General features: G+C 36.5%; 2 protein-coding genes and 1 long non-coding RNA gene across 9 annotated transcripts in view; all 3 read right to left on the reverse strand.

The window, feature by feature from the left end:
- LOC131788951 (uncharacterized) overlaps positions 1 to 21330 on the reverse strand; it is a 61595-nt gene that overhangs the window by 26249 nt on the left and 14016 nt on the right. For 3 of the 6 annotated variants that reach the window (XM_066165771.1, XM_066165775.1, XM_066165773.1), the window contains exon 14: positions 21205 to 21240. The exons of the other annotated variants lie outside the window; for them this stretch is intronic. In XM_066165771.1, coding sequence (XP_066021868.1) covers positions 21205 to 21240 — 36 coding nt within the window. The remainder of the gene's footprint in view (positions 1 to 21204; positions 21241 to 21330) is intronic. 6 annotated transcript variants of the gene reach the window in all.
- Positions 9844 to 13861, reverse strand: LOC131788949 (toll-like receptor 2). Its single transcript, XM_066165778.1, has 5 exons — positions 13622 to 13861; positions 12728 to 12748; positions 12497 to 12517; positions 11625 to 11741; positions 9844 to 10563 (listed from the first exon to the last, which is right to left on the reverse strand). Exons 1-5 carry the CDS (start codon positions 13701 to 13703, stop codon positions 10139 to 10141), a joined length of 666 nt encoding a protein of 221 aa, XP_066021875.1. The 5' UTR covers positions 13704 to 13861; the 3' UTR covers positions 9844 to 10138.
- LOC131796354 (uncharacterized) lies at positions 18173 to 20526 on the reverse strand. Of its 2 annotated transcripts, XR_010717263.1 has the most exons (3): positions 20451 to 20526; positions 19460 to 19582; positions 18173 to 19211 (listed from the first exon to the last, which is right to left on the reverse strand). It is a non-coding gene; the product is annotated as an uncharacterized lncRNA (long non-coding RNA). The 2 variants fall into 2 exon arrangements; XR_010717262.1 differs by lacking the exon at positions 20451 to 20526 and having other exon boundaries at positions 19460 to 20439.

Here is a 21330-nt window from a genome sequence, read left to right on the forward strand (position 1 = left end):
ACTCGCTTTTCATGAGTGCTTTGATATCGGTGTGCCTGCCAGTACCTACAACTCCTACAGGAATACCACTATTTAGTGCGCGGTCAAGACAAAGCTTAAAACCACGTTTCTCCATTGCCTGTGAACTTGTACTCTGCTTTACATGGCAAACTTCGAAATCGACAATTTTCTCACTCTCTTTGTCCATCATGGTGTTAGTTCCGTATTTGGCACTATAGCCTGGGGAGTCACTTCCCCGAGGAGAGTGACTGAGTTCCTGTCTAAGAGATTGGAGAGGACTGCCGCCTTTTCCTGCTGCCAACGATCATTTACAACAGGGAGAAGGTGTTTCTTCTGCCAGTTGTGATAATTCGATTTGCTCGGAAAGACAAGATTTATTGCCGAGGCAACTTCTGAAACACGCGAACACGTATTTTCTGTAAAAATATAGCACCTGAAAGCAATACGTTCCTCGCGGCCGCCCTGTTAACAAGTGGCTGGGAAACCCACTCCTTTCCCTTCGAATGGGAGTTTTTACAAAGTGTCGTTACTTTAAGTGCACTTCCCTTTTTCAATAGCCCCTTTTCCAGAACCTCGTCACCATATTCAAGACAGCGGCCAAATAACTTAAGCAGTTCTTCCTCAAATACTATGTACTTGGGAGACGAACGCATTTTCTCATAAATGGTATCGTGACTATTACTAACGGGCGGATCAGTCTCCAAATCGCTTTGGGTGGTGTCCTGGTCCACTTCTTCAAAGCTGATGTTAAACGAACTGTCTTCCTCAGCCTCTTCATCACAGCTGACTTGAATGGAACTGTTGCTGACATTGTCATCATCAAAGCTGACTTGAAGGGAATTGTCGTTCACATCGTTATCTATTGTTCCGTCAATATCTTCTTCCAGGTTAATCGAGAGTTCCAGAAGCCGAGGTGATTGACTAGATGAGGTTTTGATCGGGGTCGAAGTAAATGGCTGCGTGCAAAGGGACCAAGGCTTAGAGAATGAAGGTAGCGGATTCCATGGTGGAACACAACTATAACTGTGATCTTGAAGAAGCAGCGCGTCTCCTGTTTCACTAGCAAGCCACTGTGTTCCACACGTCGTAAACTTTTTTTCAGGTTCGCGGTGTTCTGCGCTTGCAAATGTAGCGTCGGTCCAGATAAACTGAGATTCCGTGCAGCTTGGCGAAGAGACTTGATTCGCCGAAGGTTCTGTTTCAAGCTTTGGAGAAGAGGGCGAAGCAGCACGAGAGGTAGATATTGAATCGCCAGTGTTTTCCTTTAAAACTGAACACGAAGACTTTTCTTGCTCCAAAGATAGCAAATGGGTGTTTTCAAGAAGAGTGTTCAAGACCTACGATGAAATGCAGAATGTACGGTGTTAATTATATTTACAGGCCGCTATCACAAAACAGTAGCTAGTTGCATCATTAATATTTCACACCCCACCTCCTTTCGGCTCTAGCGATTCGCCCTACCAACGCTTGTTTGTCGGATTTTCCTTGTTGGAGGCGCATAGGGAAAAACAGATGGAACTGCATCATCTTTAGATGTCTCTTTTTCCTGCTACCGTCAGATCCAAGAAGCTCGGACTGTATTTTTGACGAGAAAGGAAAACAAACAAACATTAAACACACTAATGGTTTTCCTCATTGTCTTCTTGTTTACACAGAGTGACTAGAAGACCTTTTTTACCATGATTCTGGTATAAACAAATATTCACGTGCCTTATAAGATAATTATCAATACTGCTTTGGAAAAATTCTTGGGAAACATTCTTGGGAGAAAACGGCTTAGCGCGTCTTTGGTCGCGATTGAATTTACTACACGCGGTCAATCACCAATGCGAGCTTCAATTTGTTTCGCTTCCATTACAGTGGTTCTTTCAATTAAAATTAAAGAAAAATACATTTCGAATATGGGAAAGGTAAACATAGCTTTCAGTTTGAAGCAAAGGTCAAAAAAGACAACTTTCATACCTGAATATTCCGCTTGAAGTCGTCCTTGATAAAGTGATCTGATCAGACGTAGCAGCTCTCGAGTTTCGGCAGAGCGTCCTCGCGTTTTATTTTTGCCAGCCAAATTTTCTTTAAATTTTCATTTTCGAGTAGCTTGTGGAAGCTTACTCCTTTCCCTTTTGTATTTTTGTAAGTATTAGGACAGTTAACTACAAGACAGTTGACCATAGTTCAACTCTCATTAGAAATACTCGTCAAAAAGGTCGATCAGGTCAACTAGGTCAAAGCGATGAACAACAAGGTTTGACTATTGCTACGTCATAGCTGACGTCATATCCAAGATGGCGTTTTTCTGGTCGCGAAAGTGGTAGATAAGAGCAACTTGAAAGCGCTGTTGTCGTAATTGCAAAGCAAACTGGAAAAAAGGAAATTAATTTCGAATTCCTGTGGAAAAGTTCTACTAATAGAGGTAAAATTTTTCTAGACCATACTTCCCCTTTAAAGAAGCCGCAGCTTATACCGCTCACAAAGTCTGACCCTGCGACAACCTTAGCTCATTCTTAAATGAAGAGTTTTCTGTCAGGGAATGTTATAAGCCTGGGTTGTGGAAGCCTGACTGGCAAGCATCTGCAGTTATTTACGGCCATTAAGAAAATAATACTTCGTCTTATAATCTCTAACAGATATGCGTCGCGGTTCTGGAAAACTGGTGTTGTTGCCTCTTCGTATCCTCTGGTAAACTGTACGTCCGCGTTTAAGGTGGTCGTTTTAGCGTGTAGGGGTAATTAAGTCCCGTAGCAGACTTCAGAAAGAAATTTTCGATTCAGATGTGATCAAGAAAAGAAAATTTTTATTTACTCTTAAGCCTCAAACGAGCAAGGAAATGTTTAACGATGATGTAAACATTAAATACGTCATACTGAGTACAATAAATCACACCTGCCGTTAATTTAATTTTGTTTTTAAATTTTCTCTTTACCACATAAAATAAAATGAACGAAGATCACAGATCAAAAAATTTGTAATTTTCTTTTAAAGCCAAGAATTCCTCTCAAAAACTAAAACACATTTATGCAGCATACATTGATGAGCTTTTTCGAAGTGCTGAGTTACAACAAAAGAGATACTTCAATGTAATAGCTGAGTTGTTCTTGTCAATAAATGCTTCTGTTTTAGTCTGTTATGATAAGACTTTGTCGAATTTGCTATTCAGTTTCAATAAAAGAGTGATAAATTGCTGATTATTTAAGTTTATACCTTCTTTATCTTACATGGGGCCGCCCCTTAGAATATTACGGTAAGTGGTCAAATTGCACCGGTTCCCTTGGTTTTCAAACCAAACTGTTAAAAAAATTTACAAAAAAAATAACCAGATGCTTTGAGTAATCGTTTAGTTGTTGATAACAATAAATGCAGCTGTGTCATTCTGTTATGGTCAGACTTGAATCTGCTGCTTGTTCATTAACGGATGTTAAAACCAGGCGTATTATTAACGTTTATGCCCTCTGTATCGTAAATGGGGCCGACCCTTATAACATCACAGCAAGCTGGTCAAATGCACCGGTTCCCTCGGTTCCCAAACCAAACTATGAAAAAAGATTCACATAGTATATAAAGATATACAATTAGCTGTCAAGCAGTGCCCTCAAAGCGGGGAAAATTTTCCCCCTCCACCAGTATAATTAACTCTCGGGACAACAGTGTGCCATTATCATCATCCAGTTGTCAATACTAAAAAGTTATCACAAAAAGCTTAGGGTAATACTCGACTTCCAGTCAGTAAAATAATTTCGGATTCTTTTATTTTACGTCGATTTTCCATTTTTTTTTTTTGGTTCATTACCTCTCAGCAATTCAATTTGAGATTTGAGTGCCGTGTTCATCGAATAACTAATAGAGAATATTGGCTCCGACAGTGTCTCATTATTTAAGCGTCGGAGATGTGGAAATAAAAGATTACTAAGAGTTATTGGGTCAACTTGTCTCTGGCAATCACTTTAAAATGGAATAATATCTTTTGTTTTCAGTCATCTTATGGTCGATTTTTCATCGAAAACCTTTCGGTCCAAATCACCTACTTTTTAGCAAACGTCTGATTATTTCTTCTAAGCTTATTCGATCGATACACTCACGACTAGCGTAGTCATTCAGTTGCTCGCGTTCTTCTTCGTGGGTTTGAAAGATGAAAAACCAAATGTCGATTTTCCGGCATACAATTTGCATTCCACTCAAATCTTTACTGCGTGACGAGATTTATAGCTGACATGAATAAAGCTGAAAATTATTTATAATTTGAAATTATTCCAAGGATGAGTGGTGAATCAAACATTGCCATAAGTGGAGATGTTAGGACTCAGTACACAGGGCTTAACTATATTCATCAAACGTTTGAGGAAAAAGACATTTGTAGCTCTGCTGGGCTTGGTTAAATCTCCATATTATCGCTTTCGAATGGTATAATCCCGTGAAAAGTTTAAATTCTTGCTTCAATAAGATAATCAAGCAGTTAAAATTAAGTTTCTCCCTTAGCCCTGAGACTAAGTTCCAAGCCCTGCCACGCGAGTTGTTTTTGTGCGTGGGAATTCCATGTTTTTTTTATCTAGCATCATGGTCAAGTGCAATGCTTTTTCCATTCTATATGGTCAACTGCTCCTTGAGAGCAGATTCAGTTGACCGCGTAGAGGAAGAAGAATTGAATTTTGTTATATTTCCTGTTTTCTATATTCATGATAAATATAGTGAACACGTCTCCATTTGGCTAGTATCCTTATTTCCTTATTTTCCTTTCAGCATATACTTCCTACATAATAACACTCTCACTGATCAAGAGACAAAAAGACCCTTTTTTTAATTCCTCGGCAAATTTTGATATGTGAATAAAGGGTGTAAGTTTCTAAATAAACTGTTGTGCTGCGTCGGTGGAAGAATGTAACAGAGTAATTCATCATTATCAACTGAGTTGATAACGTAAATTGGCTACCGTTAGGAATTTCAAAGCTGACGTTTCGAGTAGAAGCCCTCGTAAAAGCAAAAGGGTTGTGTGTGTAGGCACTTCCCATACTTTTACGCCCAAATAGTAAGAGACTTTTAAGCCTGTTAATGCTCTCATGAAATTTACCGGCTTAACTGTCTCGAAAACTTATTTGTAATTTGTTGTCTGATGTCTGATGAATGAGGACAACACTTTTCTAAGCCTTAGCAAAACATTGTCATTATTCATCAGAAAATAAATTATAAATGTGTTTTCAAGACAATTGAGCCAGTAAATTTCATGACTTCGATCAAACATTGAAATATCGTTCAAGTCGAAACGGAAGTTTGTGCAGAGTAACTTAACCCAAACAAAATTCAACAGGAGATTGCGAACCAACTACCACAGCAAACAGAAGCTGAAACTGACTTAATGTTCAAAAATCACTCAGGGACGGTTTGCTTTCTAATACATACAAAGTCATATTTCCGAATGATTTCCATTTCAAACCGCTGAAGCCCACCCGAAGTGGCAACCAAAATGATGGTTATAAATAACGAAAGTTCCTGTTCACCGTTTCATTAAAATTAATTTCTTCGTTAATCGAGCGCAACAAACAGCTAAAAATAAGGCGCAAAGTGTTGCTCCTACTCCTAAAATAGAAAATATAGTTGTACTCAACACCTCTCAAAGCTGAAATTTTTTTTAGGATTTTTAGCTCAAGGTAAAATTTTTTTTTTATAAATAATTTTCTATAAATAATTCAAACGTATGCATTTCAAAATCTAACGCTTTATGAATACAAATGAGCTCTAAAAGTTATTTCCTCCACTAAAGCATAAAAATTATCGTCAGAAACTGTTTATTTTTAAAATATTTTACGAGAAATAACAGTCTGGAGGCACGTTTTCAAAACACTGCCAAACCCCTAAAGATACCTCGATACACTCGGGCGTTGATAAGTTGTAGTTTAAACCGCAACGGCTTAAAATAAGTTGGAAGAGCATTAAGGGGGAATAACGGAAAGCGTTTCAAGTTATAAAAAGCAGAACTAAAACCAAGGGAATAAAAATAGCAAAAAGCAGAATTGAAGCTGGGATAAGGTTGACAGTATGACATAATAGTTACGTAAAACAAAAAGTTGCTCAATGCTTCAAACTTTGTTCGTAAATGGCAGATTTATTTTTGTTTTTCTCAAAATATTAGAAAAAGATATATAATTATCGATCAATTACCAAACGATTTCCTAACCCTAAGCACTGTAAACGCAATGGGCCACATGTGAATCGAATTGATCAGTGAAAGACAAGGACGAAGGTGTTAAGTATTATTTAGGAAAGCGGAGTTTCCCCCGCCAAATTAGCCAATTTTAATTTGATTTAAATCAGTTTTACAGGATAATTTTTGTATCGGTCATTTTTTTTTACTTTCAGCCCAATTTTGGAGGTAAACATAAAAGACAGAGATAACGCTGCATGCTATTCTCGGAAAACTTCAGACTTCGGATCAGTACTTATACTGCACGTACGTGCTGGGCTAGCTAAGGTTGTCTATAGCCAATCTGAGCACATCATCCGACTCGAACTGGAGGAAGTTGAATCAAAAGCGAAATGAGTCATTTTCCTGAGGTACGTTCCGCTCCCTCTCTCTTTCCCTCTCTCTCCCTCTCTCTCCCTTTCTTTTTTTTTTTTTTTTTTTTTTTTTTTTTGCATCAGTGGTTTATGCCGTAGAATTCTCTTTTTATTGGCAGTTAATCTCTGACTAATTATCTTTTAAGTATTTCACATTTAGCTACATTATTTACCACTTGTTGAACAGAGAAAGTTCATATATTCTGGCCTCCACGTGCAATAATAGTCCTGTTTATTTAGTTCTATTGTAATTTCTTTTTTGTTTTTTAGTGATAGTTAAAATGAGAGTTCGACATTTGGTGGACGCTCTTGTCAAATTGTAAGGTGTCGAATGCGAGGAAGTGCGAAATATAATGAATACCCAATCGATGGAAATCGATGATCTATACCTAACGAAATCGTGGTGTTAACGGAAAACTTTGACTTATCAATATTCAAAAGACAAATTTCCTCGCTTTAATTCTGATTGTACTGAATATCATTGATCATCAGCATTCATCGATATCTGCACGTACATGTATAAGACATGATTGACCCAAAGACTAATATAAAAAGCAAAAGGAGTCCAAAGTTTTGGTATGGATGTCGAAAGGACAACCACTTTCATAGGTTATTTCATAGCTATAAGTATGATGAATAAATAACTTGCACTTCTGTGTAAGCATATCCTATTCTTTATTTATTCATCATGTTTTAATAATAATTTATCGTTTGGTCTACTATTCTGGTGAGATAGGAAACATCCTATTTAGCCTTCCTTGAATTTGATATTTGATAAATTTATTGTGGTAATGGTGAAACTTTGAACTTTTCCTGAAATTTAATTGCAATTTGCCAATTACGTTGTAAATTACCTCAAACAGAGAAAAATCAAAGAATTTGATTTGATCAAGGGGTGGAGTCTAAAATTGAATCAGCTAACGAAAGATAAAATTTTTTAACGATTAAACTCCCAACAGAGACGTTGATTCCAATTCACTCAGAATTGATCAAGAAAAAGTAACGAGATAAATAAGATTTTTCTCATTCTACTGTGCTCAGCATACTTGTATATGCCGTGGATGCTGAAACACGTCAAGAACTCATTATATTTTTCTACTGTTGCCTGCTAATGATGCTAAAACCAAATATCAGCCTAGCCGCTCATTTTCTGACAACTTTTTCGAGTGTATGCAAGCTATAGCCTGTAAGTCACATAATATAAAGATATAGAATATGACTTTTAATTGTTCTTTTCCATCCCTTGTTGCGTCCTTTATAAGCATAAGTGATAAAGTACAAATTAAAAAATTCAAAATATTAAAAACAGTTTCCTAAAGCTTCTTCGTAGACTAACTTCGCACATTAATGTTGGTTATTTCATTTTGTACTCAAGCCTTGTAAAATTGAATCAATGACAAAATTAATTAATGGTCCTTACGAATGGCAGCCCGATATTTGTATACAGGTATGCCCTTCATTTAGTATTAACACCCTCCCGACTTTATTGAATTGGTTGCGTGTTAACAATAATATATAATAGCTACTATATAATCTTGTTAGCATTAAACGTACAACGGAAGGAAGCTATTTACCGCCTGACCTGAAGTAAAATTCATATAATGAAAGAGTTAATTATCAATTGACTGAAAACTAATTTACACGTAGATAAATAAACCATAGTAGGTAACGGGCGAAATAGAAGCAAACCCTTAGCAAGTCAGCGTTCATTCTCATCTGGTTGGTATCGTGGCTGTAGAACTACTCAAATGATAATATGATATGTTCCTATTTAGTGTAGTAAATTGACCTTCGAAACTCACTCGTAACATTTGATGAGTTGATTAGGACGCGGTATTCGATTTTTAATTAGATTAAATCCAACATGCAGCCACGCACAACTGTAGTTTAGAGCGCAGTTGAGCGGAACCCTTGGAACTATTAAATTACACTGTGTAGAATATGGTATGACGAAATCTAAATTGCTGATCATTATTATTATCATTCATCGCTAACTGTTTTCGTGCTTGGTCTGGGTGTGTAACTAAGAATCTCTTAGAATTGTTTTGGGGTATGTTTCCAATTTGACCACTATATTTTTTTGCGTATCGCAGATTCGTGTTTCGAAAGTGCTCCTCGTCTTCTTCCTGACGTTCTCATCCTTACACGGCATCACACTACGTGGATCAAAACATGACAGAAAAAAGGTCAAATGGGATGAAAAAGAAAAACGAGTGCCTGTGGAGGATAATTACCTTGAAGTCTTTTCAAAACAAGACGACGCAAAACATGATCATTTTGGAATGATCGAGAAACGAGCCCTGAGATGCGGATATGAAGAAATTGTAGAAGATTTTAAGAATGCCAATGGTAAAGAAATTTGCAAAATGCTATGCAAATGTGCAGGAATGAGTTGTAAAGTCTCTTCCCCTACTATGATATGTCGTAAATGCAAACCATACGATAAGCATTAACAGCTTTCTCTACCATGTATTAAAAGTGCAAACCATGAGAAAAGCAGCAAAACTGTTTATTTAGAGTGAACGAAAAAATTAAAAAACTGAGTTGTTGTTCGTTGTACCACGATACAATCACTATTCACGGCTGAAATATCAGACTCAGAAATTATATTCTTGGACACAAAAGTGTACGAAAGCGAGAGGTTTAACAGGAATCGACCTTTGACCGGCCAAAAGGTATAATAAAGAGACAAGGACCTTCGAATACCTGAATTTTTATTCGTATCATTTGCAAGTGCAAAGAAGGAATCCGTAAAAAGAGAAGCGCTTCGCCTTCTAGGAATAAACTCGTCATGTTTAAAGAATAGACGATACCAAGATGAAATTTTGGAGAAATTTATCTTTAAATTTGATTTCTCTGGGAGTGAATGAAACGTCAAAAATACTTAGTAAATGGACGATAGACATAAGATGAGTGTATAAAAAGCCGGTTCTCGATCAAGATTTCAAAGATTCAGTCGAATAGTACTACAAACACGGTAAGATTTCCTTTTCTGTGATACAGAAAATACTGACTAAGGCCACTACCTCCGCAATGCTGTTTGAGCGTGGCCCTTGAAAGGAAAAGCAAGGTCGATAGATGCTCGCGCAAATTTCTCGCGATGGCCAAGGTCGTGCTATGGTAGTCACGCACTCATATCAAGAGATTAGAATAGTGAGGTGTTTTCGTATAAAACAAAGACGTGTAAAACGTGTTTTCGTATAAAACAGAGAAAAAAAATCTGAATGACAAGAATAAAAATTTATTATTGCTACTGCAACACAAAGTGAGGCTGGAAGGTATTTTAATCGTGAAGCGTGTTATCGTTATTCTGTTGAAGGCTATAACCACAGTTAGAGAATAGAAGGCTTACAGTGATTCAGAGCAAGAGCGTGAACGTGACACGACATTTCAACCCGCGATTACTTTGATTTCTCTCAATACCTGGTATCCCTAACTTCTACTAATGTGAAGTCGCGACAAATTTCTGAATTTCTGACTTTCTGACTTCCCCCCCCCCCCTTTTGATTAGATAAGGCATGATACGAAAACAATGAAAAGCGTTTATGTGCACTTTTGCAAAGTTATTGCAGTTAAACGTAATGTTATATTAAACCTATTTGTAACTTAAACAATCAACCAGCTTCTTTTCCCAGCTTTCCTTTTCAACTGACTTTGCGTAGTCGATGTAACTCAGTTTTTGAAGTTCCTTAGGAAGCTTCCTTCTGTCAACATCATCGATCTTGATGACAACTAAACTATCATCTCTCTTTTCCATAAGTCGATGAAGGGCGTAATCCAGTTCTGACCCACAATACTTACTGTTGAAAAAGTGAGTGGACACAACGGCGATGGTTTTCTTGCACTTGTAAACGCTATCCACCATATTTTTCCTAAAAGTTACTCCGGGGGTAATATCTCGGTAGTGCACACAACACTTCATTCCATGGTTTTCCTCCAAGGTTGGAATTAGGGTGTTTATCACCCACTGTGAGTCCTCGGAACTGAATATAATGAACGCGTCGTACTCAAATTCCAGATCTGCAACAAAAAGCGCATGGGATAAAATATGGTAATTACACTGATCCGAGTGCAATTTGAATAGGTAATAAGATAATTTCGAGTGGAATTTGGGATAAATCAGCACGAGTAAATTTTTAAAAGGCAATTTCTAGTCTTTGATAAATTTATGAGTGCTGATTTATCCGAAATTGCAAGATAAAAATAATCTGATTACCAGTTATTACATATACAAGCTAAGATATGACTCTGTTTTCCTTTTTGGTTGTCTTTATTTCGAGTCATAGCCCGCCAGTTAGGCCGCTTGCCTTTGCCTTGTGGCCAGAATATTCGAGCTTTTTCGTCAATAATTTGCTTCAAACTTTTGAAACCTCTCTCGAGAATAATTGAGCGTTTGCATTCTTTCTCTGTTAGGTATCGGTCAACGGCAGTAACATTACACGAAGACTGTCACACTCGTGATCTTCTGCGTCTTTCGTACGAACTGTTGCGTAAAACTCCGAGAGAATTTTTATTCAGAGCCTCCGGTTCATACTTTCAAATCAGTTTTTGGAAGCCATATTATAGCCAGTTGTTTTTCCTTTGTTAGGTGTTTCTGTTTTTAGAATGCTCCCTCAAACTCTGAATTAAAACGTTGTTACTCTCTCCTCATCTGTCCGCTATTTTGTTTTGTTTTGTTTTGTTTTCGCGAATTACCTGTCAATCAATTCAATTTGAAGTTTCTGCACCAAATTTCAACTTCCTACACTGTTTGGGATTATACGACGTGTTATCAGCTAATGACCATAGTTAAATTTTGCATTTGTAGTATAGGGTCTGAAATCATACCCTTGATTTCGAAATCGAACGAGCGGGCAGTTTGAGTTTTATTTGAAATCCCAAGTATTATTTTCAGACAAAAATTATGCTCCATTCCGTTCATTACCACTTCATTTCATCTGTTTTGAAATAACAAGAAATCAGTCGCACAGATACAAATTTTTAAATAAAGACCCGATTTAGAGGAAACATTGTGTTTCGTAAATAAAGGACATAATTAACCACCTTCACTAACCTTAATTCTTATTGAAAATGATACTTACCTAACGTTGGAGGTAAAGGGCGACGACGACAATAGAAAACTATCAAGCCAATCAGAACAATTGCAACTATTGTAGAGAGGACAGCTGCAATAATGGCAGTACCTTTCTTATCACTGTCTGTAAGAGAGAGATGAGGCATATTTCTAAAAAAAATTGCTGTATGATCGTGTATATTTACTGCATATGAGGCATATACTGTTTTTGCGATAAAAAAGAGAAAAATAAATAATTTAACCATTCCCAGGTAGCAATCAAAACTGCCAGTGACAAACTTTGAGATCGTATGTTGTGGTTTTTCAAGAAAGTTGTCTCTGTACCAAATATAAGTTTTTTTTTATAGGATAACGCAGAGACTAAGGTGAGGTTGCACAATATCAGAAAAACAACTTGCCGACTAGCACCTCACAATCACCCATGGCTGACAAAAAATTTCGGTGTCCTCGACTCAGTGAAAAGAATAGTAAATTGTGGTGAACAATATCTTCCCACGATCTATATCTTACAGGGAATACGTACGTTTGGGCCCTGATTCACAACAGAGTAATGGTGTCATGAAATAAGATCTCAAATAAAGAATAGCAGACAACAAAAACAGGGAATTAGATCCAACTGCCCCTAACCAACAGGTGCGAATCAGGCTAACTAACATAAGGTTTTCAACCTGGTGGGGCAATATTCCTATACTCCCAGTGTTCCACACTAATTGGTGGAAATTGAACCAATGCAAGGGAAGTTATGAATAGTCCTCCATGTATTAAGCCCCACCGCTTATCCCCCTCTCATATTTCTGTCCAGTTTACATTCGGCTTTCTACATTTTAATAAAATTCCTTGATTCTTACTCTGTTTAAGGCTGTAAATTTTCAAACCTACCTGTAGAATGAGTTGCGTGGACTACAAAGAGAGAAAAAAAATCAGAAGGAAATTACTCTGGCTGTCGGAGCTGGGGTGGTATTTTGAACAGTTCTCTTAAAGAACATATCATAAATAATAATATTATATGTAGTAACAACGCTGATTATAATTGTCTTATAATGTGGAGTTTTTTTTTCGATGAAAGTGACTTTTAAAACTTGGGATAAAGCTTTATATTTTCGAACTTACCTGTAGACTGAGTTGTTTGGACTAAAAAGGAGAAAAAATCAAAAGCAAATTACAAGTTTCCCTATGGCATATATAATATAGAATATATCATAAGTACCAAAATTACAAATAGTGGCATAGATGATTATAAATTAAGACGCATTAAACCGTGAAGTGATATCTTATTAATATAAATAGAACTATAAAAAGGACCCTTGAAAGGCCCACATAATAATCAATCTCTGTTTCATTAAGTTTTTAAGTTTAAGGGGTAGTGGACAGTTGCCCAGATACTGATATTGATCCCAAAGGAGGATAGATGAGAAAAATAGTATATTGACTATCTTAAGATTATTTGCAAATCTAAAAACCTTGCAACACATTGCCCCTTTATTGTGTGAATATTGTAGACATCGTGGCTGCTACCACCCTATTGTTAAGAATAACACAAAACTGAAGCACTACTTAAAAAGTAGTTAAGAGAAGAGGATTCAAGAACGTATCAGGAATAACACCTTACGAGCTTTGAAAATCAAACATAATTTTCTCTCCTGGAACCTTCTCTGAACCCAAGCAGGATAAATTTTTGGAAACTTATCTTGAAAGATCTTCGAAGGATTTTTCCAACCGAGAAGACTTTTTGAAACTAAAGACAGTATTCAATAAATGGTATCACTGTGCCCACTGATTGGCGGTTATTAAATACGGATTAAGGCTTACACCCTTACGACCACGTCGAGGACATAACAGTCTTTTCTCTACAATAAATTTGATAACTGTTTGATTTAAAAAGAGTATGAGGATGAATATGATGCACTAGAACGGGGACACATATGGTATATAGGCTTGGAATTGGAACTCAGGATGACGCTGTAGATGAAATTTTGCTCTAGCAGCTCTCCCTCTAAAACTCACCTAACTCCCCTACGCATGGTGTTGGCACTTCGCAAACTGTATTTAAAATGAACAATGTTTCAGACATGTGTAAATCTATCATGCTCTCTTAAAAAAAAAGGCTGGCTTTCAGAACGCAGTAGCGTATTAAACACAGATTCTGCTCACAAATAGTGATTGTAATTATAACGATTCCTCAAGGACTAAGGTGGTGCGTCACTGGGAAAGTGCAATATTAAATTGTTAACTGGTATTTGATAAGAAAATCTATTTTGAAAAGAAAAAATCTAGTTTCCGTTATTATCTTACTGGTTTGTACTGAGCTAAAAAGATGTAAGAAAAAGTAAATATTATGTTTCTCGAGCATTTTCTTATCTTTCATCTTTCACCGGTTTTTCCAAGGGTGCTGTCTTCAAAGCCATGATTGTTTTTCTGCTCGCGGCTTCAACGCACAGTAGGCCACAAGTCAAACGAGATGTAGCTGCCCATGCGGAACCTGTCGCATGGCACGACACTGAGGAAGATGACATTCCCAACACGTTCACAAAGCGAGATGTAGACGATCACACCGATTCTTTAGACCTAGACGACTGCCAAATAAATTGTCAATTTCTAAGCAATGTTATTAAAAATGTTACCGCCAATAGAGAAAGAGAAAAAATTTGCAAACTGGGAAATTGCATCTGTGCTCCTTTAAGTATCTGGAAGAGTAAGCCTGGCGCCTGTGAACAATGTTTAAAAGAAAAAACTCCCATTGGGTGACATAAAATTTAACAGCGTTATTTTGCTGACTTGTATAAATGGCAATCCAAGTCTATCTCTTAACTTATCAATCCGGCAATTTGTATTTCTACCAATGTAAAAACATTAAGAAAAGCGTTATAAAATAAACAGAAATGATTTCTATGCAAGTAAAGTGTATGAAATGATATGGGGGGTGGGAATAATAAAGAATAAATCCCACTTACGATGACGTATTAAACTGAAAATTCCTTCTACGGCTCTTTGCGTTAAAATTTATCATGAATTTTTGCTGCTTTCTAGACGTTTAAAAGTGCGCGTTCCTTCAAATCAAGCTGATTTCAATGTCTAGAGAATACCATCCAATTAAAGTCACCAGTCCTTGCCTCTAAAGGCATGAGGCTTTTTATAAATATGGTTATTTCAACGTAAACATGCATAAAGCCTATTGCTTAATGATAAGTCCATCAAGTTGCTTTCGTACCGTTCTCCTAGGTGGTTAATAGCATGATTTTACCTTGGACGGTATCATCTTTACGCCGTAATTCCTCACCATTCTAAGTATCCCTTTTATCATTTGGTCATTGCTCTAGTAAAAATCTGGTGGGCGTCAAGCTTTTTACTAATTTTTTCTCCCACGTTTCTTTATCAGTGGACTTTGGATAGTCTATGTAACTCCTTTTTCGGAGTTCCTTGGGTAGTTTCTTATTATGGACATCGTCAAGTTTGATTATTACGAGGCTGTCATCTTTCTTTTCCATAAGTCGATGAAGAGCGTAATCTAGTTCTGTGCCACAATAGTTACTATTAAAAAAGTGAGTGGACACAACAGCAATATTCTTCTTACACTTGTAAACACTGTCAACCATATTTTGACGAAAGGGAACTCCAAGAAGAAAATCTCTGTAATGAACACAACACTTTAAACCGTACTTTTCCTCAAGAGTTGGAATAAGAGAATAGCTGGGCAGATAAAGAATATTATTCAGACGTCAATTGAGATGATATAAAATTTGTACTGAGTGCGCTTGGTAAAAAGGTAGTCACCAAGACGAAATTTTGTAGAAAATGAATTCAATTGTTTATCGTTTGTCGCAATATTGCTGCAAACTACCTCTTTTGAGATGTCTTCAGAAGCAACGCTACTATCTGTTTAGTTTATTTTGGGATAGAGTAAATTTTAAACTGATCAAATGAAATATCAATATATAGGCTTGTTTTGTCAAAAGAGATTCAAAGATGAAATGAAAAGATCATATTAACATAAATTGAGAAACTTTGATTTCTTTACAAGGACAAACCCCTCTCTATCTAGAGGCTAGGGATTCTCTGTTTCTAGTGTTATGATAGTGAATAGACTTGCGTCTTCGGACAGACTCACATAAGTACGAGGGAGATGCTCTGGAGAGGAGATGCTCATTTACCGGTAACCATTTGATCTCGCGTAACGCAGATGTTATGTGCTCAAAGTTCTTTGCACGATGAGGTAAGTTAGGTGATGGATGTGTTGATCATAGGTTCAGTTGTTATCTAGTATTATTCCGAGATCCTTGGCACTGGAGACAGGTATGATCTCTTTCTCCAAGAACGAGATCGCGATTTCGTTAGGAAGCCTGCCCAGTAGTTGTTGTGTCCCGACCATAAGGAACTTGGTCTTTCCAGGGTTGATTAATAGTTGATTTTTACAGCACCAGGTAGCCACACGGGAACTTTCCACCAAAAGCGCAATGATGGGAGAAGATTTCTTGAATATAGTGACATCATTCAAATTTCCAGGCTCTTACGAGAATCTGATAGGTCTTGGAATTGAAAATGACAGCTAGAGCAGTAATAAAACAAAATTTAAAGGACCTGAGAAACTAAGCAGCCGGTCATTCAACCGGCGCATTGACCGACTAGTTCTTCACATTACTATTATTACTTTTTTTTATTATCTTCTTCTTTAAAGTTCAAGGAGTAAACGTAAACGAAGCGTGCATCCGTTAGTTTTTCTTAGATTTTTATCAGACATTCTAATGTATTTTTTGATTTTTTAAGGATTTTATCATAATTTTTGTAAATAATTTTATTGATTATAGTAAATAGAGGATTTTTATTTTGAAAAAAATATTACCATTAGTATTATTTATTATCATTAGGCGCCTTAAGCAACAGATGTTTTCGTTGACGACGGCGACGTGACGACCGATAAGAAACTTAGGATAGAACGGCTTCAGGTTGCGGTCACGACTGCGAGTTGCCATCCTCAAGCAAAGCGCGCGAAAAACGCGACGCCGCGCCGAGCGAGCTTCGCAAATTTGTTGGTAAATTCAAACCACACAATAAAGCTCTCGATTCCTTCGCATTGTCCGGTCATGTCGAGCTTGAAGGAAAGCGAAATCATGCGAATCAGATATTATCCCAATAGTATCCCTAATTACACCGTTATATTTTTAGGTAGCAACTAAATGGCTAAATGAGTAAACTTTGTGTCCGATTTCGTTTTTTAAGTATGCTTAAACATCAGTTATTCGATATAGATAGACATTGTGCATTTAGTGCGTTGTTTAATCCAAATAAAAGTCATTACACAGATGGCCCCCCCTTGTTAAAAACATGTTTAAGTTAATCTACATGTTACTGGAAAGGTGTCCTTTTCGTCAAACCACTACTGGCCATGGATGTCTTTATCTTTTCAGTTTTTTGGTCGCAAGATCGATTCTTTGTAAATATTCAGCAATGCGCCTTACTTTACTTTTCCTATCGATTTTAACTTGTTCAAGGTGTGATTTAAATTTAGCCGCAAGGGTAACTTCTCTCTTTATAACTAGTCACTGACTTATTAGTGATTCAGGCGACAAAATTTCTTCCGGTCAATGAACAATTTATTATGATCAAAAAGCAATGCATAAGCGATGAGGAGGCTTATATTAACAGTGACAAACTCTTCTTCTCGGAAAAGTCTAACACTTCGGGCCCTTCATGATCGTCGGTACAGGTGGAATTGTAAGTCATTTCGTTTTCTAATTCTCGAGGCACGAAAGCCAGATGAATTTGGAAAGAAAACAAGATGAAATTTCATCTCCACCACAACCAAAATTACAACCACCCACAGACTTTCGTCCATGATGTAACTATGACTGTCGCAGGTATACACACAGAAGCTATTTTATCATGTTTTTATCATATCTTTATCATATTTCGCAATTTATGTGTTATTTGAATTCGGCTGAATCATTTTCGAATGAGACAATCCCATTTGACTGTTTACCAGTCCAAGTATTAGAAACAACAGAAACCTTTTACATCCAGTATGCCATTTCCGCATGTGTATTAAACGTGTTTTTTTTCTGTCTTGAAAAGATAGGGCCTCTCGCTTCATCTTCTTCAAAATAAAAATTAAATCGATAAATAAATTCACGATGATAATAGAAGAATTCCAAATTTGGAAGATTTCTAATAAACGTTATTAACTTATCCCACCCTTACAATTTGTCGACACCGACGATGAGTGGAGAGCAGATCCCGGCATGAGTTTTTGCATCTGCCTTGTATTGTGAGTAAAGAAAATGAAAAGCTGGGTTATTTCCGGTCTGCTACGAATCATAATGACATTAATATTTCAAACTCTATAAAAGTCACTTAGGTTTTCAGTAAGTGGCATTTTACAATTGGACGTTGAAAATAGGTGTAAAGGCTACTGGTAATTGACATGCAGCTGATATCAAGCTGTATAACATATTCAGCCTGTTTCAAACGTCAATACCCACTTGTCCTTTCAGCACAACAAAGTGGTAACTACGTTACCCAACCCCTTTGAGGGAAATAACTATGAAAGAGCGAAGCACTTAATTAACTTGTTTCACATTAAGGATTCTTTGCGATTCGATATTTATATTTCTTGTCAACTAGTTCCTTCTTTCTTTCTTTTTTAAATTTTTTAAATTTTATTGTGTGTGTGTGTGTGTGCGTGTGTGTGTGTGTGTGTGTGTGTGTACTCATCTCATCTTGAAAAAGACTGCCCTTTTGTGAAAAAGCTACAGGGCGAAGCTGGTCGAATAATGTTCCCTGAAATTATTGCAGAATTACTACTGATACGAGCCATTAACATTCATGTGAAAATTTCAGATTAGATTGAGGTAAACATGTTATTTGATCGGGTCGCTACCTTTCACGAAGTGTCTTTTCAACTTCTCACCGGAAACGGATAGAAATGACGAAACAAAATAGGTGTACGTGCAACACATAGCAGATGCGAGAATAGAGATGACATGTCTGTCGAAAATTAGATTTGTAACACAGTAATACAGAAATAGATAAGTCAATGATGTCTCTCTTGAAAGTTTGAATTTTGTCCTGCAGTCCCTTTCGTATTACAACATGGCCCCCACGAGAAAGCTTACAAGGCAAGTATCGTCGTTTGCTTTTTCTGTTTATGATTTATTGCTTGCTTTGCTTTATTTTTTAGCTTTGTTCTTTAAGCAGTCAACCAATTTTTTCTCCCACGCTTTTTTTTCGACTGATTTTGAATAGTCTATGTAACTCCTCTCTTGCAGTTCCATGGGAAGTTTCCTTTTATCAACTTCATCAAGTTTGATGACAACTAGGCTGTCGTCCCTCTTTTCCATAAGTCGATGAAGGGCGAAATCCAGTTCTGATCCACAATAATTACTATCAAAAAAGTGAGTAGAGACAATAGCAAGGGTTTTTCTACACTTGTAAACACTGTCCACCACATTGTCCCTAAAAAGGACTCCTGGTGTGAAATTTCTGTAATGTATGCAGCACTTCAAGCCATGCTTTTTTTCCAGAGTTGGGATGAGAGTGTTTACCACCCAATCCGAGTCTTGTGAGCTGAATATAACGAATGCATCGTACTCAAATTTTAAATCTGAAAAATCAAAGAAGTACGTATTGTTGATCACAGATGATGTGAGTCTGAGTATAGCAGTTTTCTAATCTTACAAGAGCGATATATCCTAATTTCATGAGGGAGATGTGTCTCCTGAATGCCATCAATAATAGATCACAGACGACGTCAAAATGTAGCTAGAACTTATTAAAATGGTATGCGAGCATAACGAGGTGCATCCGACTGTTGGATTGAATTCAGGTGAATTTTGAGGGGAAAAAACTAACCTGGCATCGATGGTGTAAGATCGGTTTTCGATCGTCGGCAATAACGCAGGGTTGCTATTACGCCTGCCAAAAAGGCAATGGCCAAAACTACTCCAATAATGATAATGATCGTATTTTTGTTACCTGAAAAAAAAATCAAATCAAACAGGAAAGTCGTATTGTCATAATCTTCGCTTCGGACAACCCATTTTAATTTGATAACAGAAGGTTTTTTGTTATCACCAAAATTTTTCCAGCACCCCTATTTTCGAGAAATTCCTGTTCTGTCTACGTTGATCTCTACAAGCATAATCTCTTAATCCCTTAAATAGGTTATTCCTTCGTGGCCTTCTTCGGACATCCTTCCAGTAATTGACGAAGATATTTTGCATAAATATTTCGATGAGTTATCAAACAGTAAAGGTGATTTAGCGTCGAAAGGGTTCAATTTTTAAAATCTGCAAGAATTTTACTTAATACAGGAAAGAAAAGTTAACCTGATCGTGTTATAGCTAGTTGTCAGAAATTATCGTAGAAAGTCGTATCTTTTATGTATTGTTTGTGGAAACATGAATAAATCAAAAGGCAAAAAGTATGAAACATGAAATTTTAAAACGTAGGAAGTGGAGTTAAACACTAAAAAGATAATCATATTTTTACGTGAAAACTATCCCTTTAAAATAAAGTTTATGGCTGGTAGAACAATATTTGCAATGAATATATAAAACATATCTATTTGCCAAAATTGTAAATGGAGGCTGTATACTCAAGAAAAACAATTTGTGTCCTAATTTTAACTAATTCGCACTACTATTAGGTCTGTTGTAAAGTCTGCTGATCCCTTCAAGAAATTTAACAGTACGTTGTCATTAAGTACGTATTAAGAATTATGTGCCTCTGCAGAAAAAAAGTTTTCCATTTTCCAGTCAGAAAGTAGGCATGTGAAAGCTTAGATTCATTTCTACAGCTTTGATGTCTCAAAATTGAAGTATGCAATCTTTTAAAAGCAAACCTGGTGTTAATATGTTGTTGTTGCTGGTGCTTTTGTTGTTGTTATTGCTTACCTTTGATCCTAAAGAGGATCAAAAATTTGTTAATAAATATTTTTTTAGAATTACAAAGTTATAGCAGGTACAACATGACCCACAACAACAATACGACTACTATTACTACCACTACTACTAATACTACTACTTCTACTACTACGACTAATAATGAAAATAACAATAATAATAATAACAATAATAATAATAATTCAAGATTATTCACAAAATACAATTGATAAAATGAGTGTACGAGATTTCATAAAAATTCAAAATCACGTATAATACAAAAGCATTTAGCTTGAAAATTGCCCTTAAAAAAAAGGTTCTGGTAACACTTGGAGTTAACGTGCGTAACTCTTACATCAAAAAATGCCGTAATTCCTCTTGACCAGAAACCTCCCGCCTTGATGTCTAATCTAGCCTCAGAGCCTGTGACGGCACTTCTCAAATGTAGCCGTTCGTTGTCGAGGGTTTGAAAATCGGGCGCGCAGTCCAAATTTCGTCTAACTTGACTTTGTGTGATACTTCTTTCATGTAAATTTTCAATGAGTAATAGAATGATTTCTCATGCAATTTGGTGTAAATAAGCGCTTTTAAGTTTTCAAAGGCTACAAACTGCGTTCGCTAAAAAAGGGCTCATGCAAAATTGTTGTCTTGAAAAAATTAATTCTACTCATGCTTATTACCTATACACACATTGATATTATAACGAAGACTCACCTTTCTTACAGTTTTTTTCATCTGAAACAAAACAATCTGAAAAAAAAAGAATGGAAAAATGCTGAAGAAAAAAACAGGCTGCTTAACAGTAAATTGCAATCTAATTGCGAAGTGAATAATCTAACC

Source organism: Pocillopora verrucosa, chromosome 4 (genome assembly GCF_036669915.1).
Source record: "Pocillopora verrucosa isolate sample1 chromosome 4, ASM3666991v2, whole genome shotgun sequence".
NCBI lineage: Eukaryota > Metazoa > Cnidaria > Anthozoa > Scleractinia > Pocilloporidae > Pocillopora > Pocillopora verrucosa.